Source organism: Plectropomus leopardus, chromosome 21 (genome assembly GCF_008729295.1).
Source record: "Plectropomus leopardus isolate mb chromosome 21, YSFRI_Pleo_2.0, whole genome shotgun sequence".
Lineage (NCBI taxonomy): Eukaryota > Metazoa > Chordata > Actinopteri > Perciformes > Serranidae > Plectropomus > Plectropomus leopardus.
In genome coordinates, this window is record NC_056483.1 from 7,548,197 (window position 1) to 7,558,796 (window position 10,600).

The following is a 10,600-nucleotide window of genomic DNA, read 5'->3' on the forward strand; positions in this document are numbered from 1 at the left end:
AATATCTGGTAAACCACGTGCTTTTCTTGTCCCTTGTTTCAGAATATCAATCACTCGCGTCACGGCGGACATCTCTCTTGCCAAACGCTCAGTCCTGAACAATCCCAGCAAGCACGCCATCATCGAACGCTCCAACACACGCTCAAACTTGGGTACGTCTGTTCTAAAAATCACTGCAATGCCTGGGAACATCTGGTGTTTTGATTCATAATGTTTTCAAGGAGACCAGCTTATGTGGAAAAGGAAGGAAACGATTAAAGGAACTCTTGACAATGGTAATGATAACTCCCGACGGCCCGGAAAGGCCTTGGCCAGTTTTCTTTTGTTAGGAATGAAAGATAAAGCATAAACGCAAGATAACAAGTTCAAGAGCCGCTCTGATTTGTCTGAGGTTGATCCGGGTTCAGATGTGATTAGACGGAAACAGATTCCCGAGTCAGACTGAGGGGACAATCTTTGCTATGTATCAACAAAAGCATCAGTCAGTGGCTGCAGCAGAGGAAGAAGTCAAAGGGAAAGTGTATGCTGGAAGAAAGACGCTTATTATCGTTTTTATGATAACACAGAGTCACCACGCTACAACCTGATGAGTTGACCTCAGTCTTTTTCAGCGGTGTGCTGCTGTACGAGATAAAAACTCAACAGGAGTTTTATCGCAACAATTTCAGTTAATTTTTATACATTTAAAAAATGATTCACATACCATAACTCTTCCCTATTAAAAGATAGGGCATTATATAAAAAGCAAGGAAAAAGAATAATAACAACATAATACACATAAATCAAAATAAGAAAATGAAAATAGATAGTGACTGAAAGAGTTAATAAATAACTACAAAAAGATTAAAGGCAAAACTTTACAGTCAACAATTCGACATAAAAAGAGCATGAACTTAAATACCTCTACTTTCTCTATAATGACACTTTAGAACAAAGAAGCATATTGATAATAAACATTTTTTCTTCAAATTTCATACAAAACTTTTGAGTTTAAAGAAATTCTTCACCCATAGTTCAGTTACTCGCTCTTTGTTAAGCTGAATTTGTGAAAAAAAAAGTTTTTCTCACCTCCATGGTAAATGAAGAATCCAAAAACAGACAAAATTCTTGATAAATTGACGTCATAAGGGTCCGCATTTAACAACAGCAAAACTCTATGAAAACATCTGACTAAACTCCTATATCACTACACATCCTACACTTTTCCAGTCGTAAAGTGAAACTTATCTACGCTCTCTTCAAAGCCAGACTCTGTTGACCTATAAGTAATTTCACTCGTTGGACACAGGAGGCAGCGGTAGACCAACAGCTTTTGCTTCCAATGGAGGTAAAATGACTGTTTTTGTCAATGGAGTCTGGCTTTGTAGAGAACATAGATAAGTTTCCCTTTTAGTTCAGTTCCCCGTTTGAAAGAGCTGTCTGTTTGGGAAGCGCTGAACCTACGACTGAATAAATGAGACTTGGTTTATACTGCATGAGTTGTGTGCAATTCATCAACAATTTTCTCAGATTCTGGATTCTTTGTTCTCTAGGAAAAACTTTGTTTTTTTCACAATTTTAACATAACACGGGATGAGTAACTAATATACAAATGGTCATTTTGTAGGTGAAGTATTCAGTGGGTTGGAATCTATTTATTCAGTTACTTAATGTTTAAATAAACACTTAAAGAAGCCATTTCTTGCTCTATAAAGAATGAAAAATTATTTTTCTTCTTAATAAATCTGCCAGAAGATCAGCATTTGTACATTTGCTTCTGATGCACATGAACACCATGAATTTTCTTGAATCAAACATGACATTTGTTTGATACGAGTGAAGCCTTTTTGCCTTAAGATACACTACATGCTTTCGGGAAAATTGTGCATTGGAAACATGTTAAATTATTTCACCCCTTTGGCATATTTTTGCAGGAAAATGAGAAGTTGTGACTCATTCTTAGTCTGAATGAGCTGTTGGGTTGGAATGTTTTCATGTTATCAGTTTACTTCAGACTTTGTCGTGACTGGAAGTCATAAAGCTTGGCCATGACTCTTCTCGGATTGGGAATCGTGCCCTGCTATGATATTTGTAGGATTGACTCAGCACTCACGTCATCATTAGTTGGAGTGGGGGCTGTGTGTTGTAACAGTCGGTAGTTGTTAGAAATAACAGAATACGTCTCGCTGTTCCTCTCAGAGCTATTAGCCTCCTTGTCTGCTCCCTAAAGTCTGGATGTCTTTTGAATATTCATCTATGAAACAGAAAGAAACAAGCCAAGAGTCACGCATAAAAGTCAAGTTATTCAAACTTAATCTAGTAATTAAAGATTTATACAGCACCTTTTAAAACAACACGTAGAAAGGACTTCACAATAAAAACATAAAGTATCAAAGTGAGTGCTATTGTAATGAAGAGCAACAAAACAGAAGTTACAAAGAAAAAAATCTGATTGAAGTCAAGTTTTCATGAAGAAACAACCTGAAAGTGGCTCTACTTTTTGGCTGCTCGCAGTCAAAAGCTCACGATTAATAATTAATAAACATATTAGAATCAGAATAAACTTTATTTCCATGTAGGTTTTCACTTGCAAGGAATTTTCTTTGTTTTTTTAGTGCATAAATTAATCCACAATAAACACTAGAAGAGGAAATAAAAGGAAGTTCTGCACCACTCAAGAACATAAATATAGAATAGAGATGATTAGATGATAATTAAAAAAAAGTCAAAGATACTATAAAACAGTAATTTAGCAAAACAAATATGTACAACAGTTGTGTCAGTACAAGAATACTGTACAGTTTTGTGTCGGATGTGCAAAAGTTCAAACTAAAGCAAATATGTGCACATAAGTTTTATTTTTCTCCTTTATTACACTTAACTATTTTCAGGTTTTATTATAGTTTGATAGAAAATAATTATGTCTTAGGAGTACAGTCCTTTGACAAGATGTGAGAATCTTCTCGTCTGACTTTGTTCAACAAAAAGTACGCATATTTCCCAAAATGTTGAACAATTCCTTTAATTCGGACAATATAATTTTATAAAACGATACCATGGTGTGATCACAATACAGTCTCACTTAAAGACCACAAAAAAATAATTCTAAATTACTCACAGGCTAAATAAGACTACGGCTAGAAAAAAACCTCCACTCTCCTTTTTTTCTTCAGCTGAAGTCCAGAGTGAGATTGAGCGGATTTTTGAGCTGGCCCGCACGTTACAGCTGGTAGTTTTGGACGCCGACACCATCAACCACCCATCACAGCTCGGGAAGACTTCCCTCGCCCCCATCATCGTCTACGTCAAGATCACCTCTCCCAAGGTGAGTAAAATTAATTTGTTTGATCTGGTGACACAGCGGCTCAATGCGTGTGATAAAAGGAGCCCTCGCTGTGATTTAAATACAGCGTGTATACGACAAATGTGTGAGGAGAATGATTCATAACTTTGACCTTCAGGGTGAGTGAAAAAGTTCTCTACGACAGTAAACTGAGCCTTTTAAAAATGGATGTCCTGAGGCCTGATATGGAGATTGTTATTTGTGTAATCCTGTATATAGAGCTCTGAAATAAAAAACATAGTAACTATAATATTGATTATTTTTGCAGCAGAAAACTAAGAGTTCTGTCGTCCATCTCATCATGTTGCACGTTTATGATGATGTCATTATGTTACGTGCAGTGTAAATCTGTGCGAAAAATGCACGGTGGCGCCAGAGGAATGAATGATAAAACTATTGAAATGCCTTTGCACTCTGTTCATCAAAATGAGCAAATCTCAAAAACGAATAGGTTGCACAGATTTTAGGGATAATAAACATTTGATGATAGTCTAAGAAATGACATCACAATAAGCAAAAATGCCATTGTAGACACTGGAGGACCATGTCTTCTGCAGATCGCTATTACCACATCCTGCTTTATTGTGAGGAGTTACCAGCCAAAACCATGGGGAACTAATCACACTAAATTCTTTTGATGATTTTATGTTTTTTTTCTGGAATAAAAAGTAAAGTATTGTCCTCTGAAATGTGGGCAAGAAATATGAATAGCAGAAATTAGAAATACTCATGTAAAGGAAGAATACCTCAAAATGTAAGTGTAAGGGCTTTAACCTAAAAAAAAGGATTTCTTTGTAGTGTATAAAGCTAACTTTTACAGACTTGAATGTTGCCCACATGAAGCCTAAATTCGGTTTTGTTAAAATAAAACCACAGTGACCTTGTTGCCCTATTTGCCCTCAGGTGCTGCAGAGGCTCATCAAGTCCAGAGGCAAGTCTCAGGCCAAACACCTCAATGTCCAGATGGTGGCCGCTGACAAGCTGGCTCAGTGCCCTCCTGTAAGTCTGCAGTGGACCCAAATTACCCAAATTATCACTGACTTGAATCCAGTATTTAAAACAAACCAGAGTTTTGTCCTTCAGAGATGGTTTTGGTTCTGGGTTTCAGTTTCATGTGTATCTGAAGTTAGATTTTTTTAAGGCTTTATAATTGGTGCCAGTTCTATTTCTGCTCTTCTGTAATCTGCTTAGTTATTATTTTAGAAAATGAAGCAAGCACCCCAGGCTTGTGAAAGTGCAGGCTTAATTTAATTCAAATTGCAGTCCATGTCTTTAGGGAATTACTGTTTAAGATTTCCTCAGAATTAAGGCTTAATGCTATTAAGTGTTTAATTCAGTGATTCTAACATGGTTCTGACAGTGTATATATACAAAGATCAGGATGATCTCTGTGTTGATAATTATAGATGTCTTAGTCTTAAATTTGAAATTTCTTCACTGTCTACGGTCTTGTTTTCTCAACCTTGACATGTCTCCTTTCCATTTTCTTGAACTCTGTCTGCACCCGTCACTCCTTCCTCAGGAGATGTTCGACATCATCCTCGATGAGAACCAGCTGGAGGATGCATGCGAACATATGGCTGATTACCTGGAGGCCTACTGGAAAAGCACTCACCCCACCAGCTCCAGCCCCCCCAACCCACTGCTAACGAAGCTGCCCACAGCCACCCTGCCCTCCAGCCCGGCCCCGGTCTCCGGCTTGCAGGTACAAGAGCTGCGGACGCAGAGAGGGCTGGGATACCTGTAGCAAAGCTGTGCAGAGGAGCAGGAAAGGACAGGAAGTGATAGAGGCAGTATAGCTAGAAAGGGAGAGAAGACGAAAACCTGCAGTAAATGAGGTTTAGAGTCCGTTTCAATACTTGCGCTTTAAGTATATGTGAGTATTTTTCTAAGATGCTTTTTTGCTCTTATTTAATTTCCACATAATGAATTAATCGAATCAAATGTGCAGTTTGACAGAAATGGTTACGTTCAGGGACTGAGAGGAGAAATTCAATTACACTGCAGTTAAAGCTAGTTAAAAGCATGCTGCTCCTCTGTGGTAAAAGAGACACTAGATATTTTGAATAGAAGGAACGGCACATACTTCTCAATCATGGATAAAATTACATTTTCGATATTTATTTGTGCAACTATTCTTAAGGGTCTCATCAAGGAGAATCAATTTTTTATTTTAAGCAATAAACATCTGTCAATTTTCTTTTATAGTGTTTGGACATGAATAATAGTATTTAGACTGAATTCAGCGAATCATGAACTTTAACTCTCATCTTTTCCATCTGTTAGACTGTCTAGACTGGTGTGGTGCAGGACACAGGGATTAAATGTTGAATTCATGTTGCTCTATACAAGTTCAAAACAGCTCCAAAGCAGAAGAAAGATAAAGTGTGCAACAAGTGCGGATAAAGGGCCGTGTTTTTGTACCCTTAAATCTATTGTTGTGGTCACTTAGCAACCTGCCTCCACGCCCCTGAACGTTGACACAGAGTAGCACCCAGCACCCAAACTCACGTTTTCCAGGTGGTAAAAGACACGGCATGTGTATTATGGGTGGAAAAGCCTTGATTTCAAATGCAAATAATTTATATTTTTGACTAGAACACAGATTGTCATTGTCATGGTATGATTATGTGTGCTTTAACATAACTGTTGGTCTTTTTTCAGCTAATGTCGCACGTGAGTGTGTAAATGTTTCATAATCCCTTAACCTCTACCCCTCTCTCCATCCACTGCCATCACAACTGGAAATGTAAGACTGAAAATGAGGAAAATCCTGATATTGATGAGGAGCAGGAGTGAGATTGACATGTGATTGCTAGTGTGGTGAGTGTGGAGAGGCCCTCTGAAAAACCTTTTTTAGACTTCAGGTGCTGCCTTTGTGCTGCAGACTAAAAAATACCTACACCTTGAAGTTTTCTTTAAAATCAGCCTCCTTCATTAACCATCCCTGGGTGGTTGATGAATATTCAAGCAGTGTGTGTGTTCCTGTGTGAGTGCATGTATACACCATATGCACCAGAAGCAACAAGGGTGAATTTTAATCTTCATGAGTTTTGTTTGTGTGTGTTTTTAGTGCATTTTTTTGCTTTCTGTCCCCCAACTGACTGACGTGTTACTGACCTCAGGGCAGCAGTGCCGAGCAGAGAGGAGACAAAGCGTTAGTGGAGAGAAAGGGCTCCAGAGAGGATCACCATCACCATCATCACCATCACCACCACCAGAGCCAGGACCAGGCTGACGCCGACGCAGAGGCCGAGGGAGAGGGCAACGAGGAGGAGCGGCCTCTGAGGACAGAGTCGACCAGGAGAGCCCAGCACGTCCACCACCGTTCATCTTCCAACAGGACTGAGCACCACAACCACCATCACCACCACCATCACCACACCAGTCGAGCCCGGGGCCTCTCCCGGCAGGAGACTTTGGACTCGGAGACCCCCGAGAGCAGAGAGAGCCGAGAGAGCAAGGACTCGGCTTACATCGAGCCGCGCGCTCAGCTCCTCCACCAAGAAGAGGAGGAGGAAGAGGAAGAGGAGGAGGAGGAGGAGGAGGAGGAAGAGGAGGACCTGGGGGAGGGGCACCCCCAGCAGCAACAACGTTACGAGCCACTGCCCCACCGGGACCACAATCACCATCACCACCACCACCATCACCGTGGTGGGGCGGATGAGGGCGGCCATGGCACGGGACACCACCGCTCAAAGGAGCGCGAGCAGGACCATAACGAACGCAACAAGCAACGCTCGCACCACCACCGGCCCACACGTGACCACCACCACCACTACTACGACCGGGACAGAGACAGGGACCGAGAGGGGGAGGTGGCTCCCAAAAAGAGGGGCGACGCAGGGGAATGGGCCAGAGACTCGTACATCCACCAGTGACAGACCAAATCCCTCCTGAAGCTCATCTGGACTCTTCTGTTCTCCCATCGTGCTGCTAAACCCCGAAAACCACAGCATCCTATTTATGTACACTTCCTTTGTAAATGCTGTTGCATCTTTTTCAACGGCAAGATTTTGATTACATAGATACAAATATAAATATATAAATATATGTATGTGTGTATCTATGCATAGACGTTGTTTATGTGTGGATATGCATGAATATTCTCAAATATGCATATTTTAAACCTGTGTTTGATAAAGCATGACACAAAAGCAGAATTATTTTCTGTACTGAGCTGTGCTTTCTGTGATTAGCATTTTTATTTTTGTTAATTTTTTTTTTGCTTGCTACCACTTGAATAATTTGTTCCCTCAGACTACTGCTAGGGTTGACTGCAACGGTTGACTAACAATATAAGTTTGATGCTGTATTTGCAGGTCTTTTGTTAAAAAGAAGAGTTCAGCAATTTGAGAAATAAGATAATTCGCTTTCTGCATTAGAGTTAGTTACACCTAGCTAACACAAATGCAGCCTAATACAGCAATAAATCCAAAGATCAGTTCAGTTTTTGCTGGAACTGAATTTTATTATCATCTTGGAGGCTGCAGATTGTGATGCTCTTGGATTTTATGTTTGTCTACTGGCAGATGTTTCTATTATTTTGTCCACCCCATTTATATGAGGGTGGTCTAAATAACAGAAACAGATCTGTTGTATCAGACTGCATTTGTTCTAGCTACCTAGTGAAGTGGCAACTAAGTCCAGATGAGAAGATAAACTCTACTTGTTTTCTGTATTCTGAGGTTAATATGAAGCTACAGCCGGTTAATTTAGCTGGAAACAAGCAAAAGTAAGGTTGTCTGAAGGTTGAAAAAATCCTCCTAAGCTCACTAATTAACATTTTAGATCTCATTTGTTTTGTCTTTTCAAAAAAAGCCTGAAAAGAACATGATTTGAACTAGGGCTTAAAGGGATAGTTCAGATTTTTTGTGATTTTTTTTTTTTTTTGTGGTTGTGTGAGCTTCCTTTTCCTAGTGATTGGATTACATACGGTAGATGTCAGTCTGCACACCCCCAATTTGGAGAAACAGGCTGGAGTCCGACAGAGAAGCTAAGCAATGTACTACTATAGAGCAAAACATGTTTTTAAAAAAATCCATAATTTTACACTATTTTAAAACTATATTGTAATGCTTTACCCTATTAATGTATAAAATTACTGTTATTAGTCAAAATGTTGGTGATTACAAAGGGGTTATATCTGAATATATTTTCTTTGGTAAAAAGCTTAGTTGTTAAATTTAACATTAATGCTGTTGCATCTTTTTGCTGTGCAGGAAGGCCGTCTTTTGGCGTATATCATGAAAAAGTTTGAAACTTTATCAAATTGAAGTCATTAAAATAGACAACTTTTTACATTTTTAACAAGGTAACTAGAAATCTGCAACCCATTAAATTTCAGAAGTAAACTTCCCAACACTGGAAGTGTCCTCTTGTCAAAGCCGCCAGGCTTCATTGAGAAAACAGTAGTGTTTGTTCGTTGAAGACAAGAATCGCTGGTCTACCACTGCCTAAATCAGTTAGTTTGTGTTGTTGTGTCTGCCACAAAATAACAGTTCAAGGTAATTTTTTTTCAGATAAAGTCTGGCTTTAAAGATTAATTGTTGATATTGATATTAATTGTTTTAGATGTCCAATTTTGCTCCCATTGCTTATTTTCTGTCAGCACTCCTGCCTAGTTCTCCAAACTAGTACCGTACTGACTGACATCTACTGCGTGTAACACACTGACTGTAGATAAATATCTCATAAAATCCCACTTCAAATGATCTGAACCATACCTCTAACTTCAGCTAACTTACTGTGAGCTAAATGCAGCTGACTGTAGGTTCAGAGTGCAAAATGGTATTTATCTTCTCATCTGCTTCTCTGCATGAAAGCTAGTATCAAATCTCTCAAATTGGCAGACAACTCCCTTAATTTCATGTTCATCTTTTATCGCTTAGTTCCTTTTTTAAAATTCTGCGTCCATGATTTTAAACATTTGGCTCTGACATATTTAAGCGTCCCTCGAGGTGCACCTTAGTCTTGCTTTACAAGACGAACGAGTTCTACAAAAACCTCCTCTCTTACATGCAGTACTGTTCTCTTTGTATGGGTCCAGAAACATTTTGTAACATTGATACACCCGTTATTCTGCACTTTTTTCTGATTCACGTTGGTTTCCAGTGAAATTTGATATGACGTTACAACCTTACTGTTCGGTCTACTTCCAGAACTCCTTCAAAGGTTCACGTTTTTGTTCAGTCTGAGCCCCTTTTTCTAACGAATGTTTGATTTCCACTTTAACTCCAGTGTTTAAAGAATGTTCATTTTAGGATTTCTTCTTGAGTAGGTCCCGCACTACAAAATGACATGCATTTGTGACTCAAACAATTCAAAAATGTTTACCAGACAAAGATAGTGTTGTTTACCATCACTCCCCCGACTGACAGGATCTATTTAAGAGTCAGCGATCAACTTTTCATGTTAATTCATGATACTGAAAATCTGAATTGAGCTGCCCCTCTGTTTACAACCCACCCGTCCCTCCACTCTCTTTGATTTTGCCTGACAATTGTAATTACAAAAAACTCCACCATTTCTATGCTACATTGGTAGCACTACAGATTTTCTAACAGTGTACATGTGTATGTACATAATGCATAAATATAAAGAATAAAGTTGGCAACAAAGGACTGACGATGAGGGGAGAAGGATTTGATGTGTGCTTTGTCAGGAGACCCAGACAGGAGGAGGAGAGCGGTGCCTAAAAATAGTCTGAAACTCTGCTGAAAAATTGAGGTAGACTCGTCGGCCTGCCTCCTGAGTCGTCATGACAACATCAACATGAATGACAATACTGAGGGATGCATCTAAAATAGCTTCTGCACACACAGACTCTCCCCAAAAATAGACAAACAAGCATTCACGGAGATTTGATCTCAGAAAAAAAAGGCTTTTTAATCAGCGGTGTATATGCAGTAAAATGCACAGATGCAGGGAGGTGACGTGCAGTAGGCTGACAGATGTGTGTGCGCGTGTGTGTGTGTGTGTGCGTGTGTGTGTGTGTACTTATAAGAGTCTAATGGTGAAGAGGGATTGAGCCGAGGTCATTGTGAAGGTCCTAAAAATGCTGCATGATGGGGGAACGGGCCAGATGTTTGTGCACTGTCGGCACGAATGTATAAATTCTGCAGCTTTAACCCTTTGAAACCTGGAACAAACTTAATCTTGTGCTGCTTTCAGACGCCTTTCACAAGTGATGGAGCCTTTGAACCATTGAGCAAATCGTTGCGATGTCTTTCAAAAATATGATAAAAAAAGACAATGAGCAACATGGAAATAAGTAGA

General features: G+C 39.4%; 1 protein-coding gene across 2 annotated transcripts in view; it reads left to right on the forward strand.

Annotated features, from left to right (window-relative positions):
- cacnb2a (calcium channel, voltage-dependent, beta 2a) overlaps positions 1-10,282 on the forward strand; it is a 76,968-nt gene extending 66,686 nt beyond the window's left edge. For both annotated transcript variants that reach the window (XM_042510101.1, XM_042510102.1), the window contains 5 exons: positions 43-152; positions 3,153-3,304; positions 4,226-4,321; positions 4,845-5,027; positions 6,448-10,282. In XM_042510101.1, the coding sequence (XP_042366035.1) occupies positions 43-152; positions 3,153-3,304; positions 4,226-4,321; positions 4,845-5,027; positions 6,448-7,203 (1,297 nt within the window). In that variant the 3' untranslated portion in view covers positions 7,204-10,282. The remainder of the gene's footprint in view (positions 1-42; positions 153-3,152; positions 3,305-4,225; positions 4,322-4,844; positions 5,028-6,447) is intronic.
- The last annotated feature ends 318 nt before the right edge of the window (positions 10,283-10,600 follow it).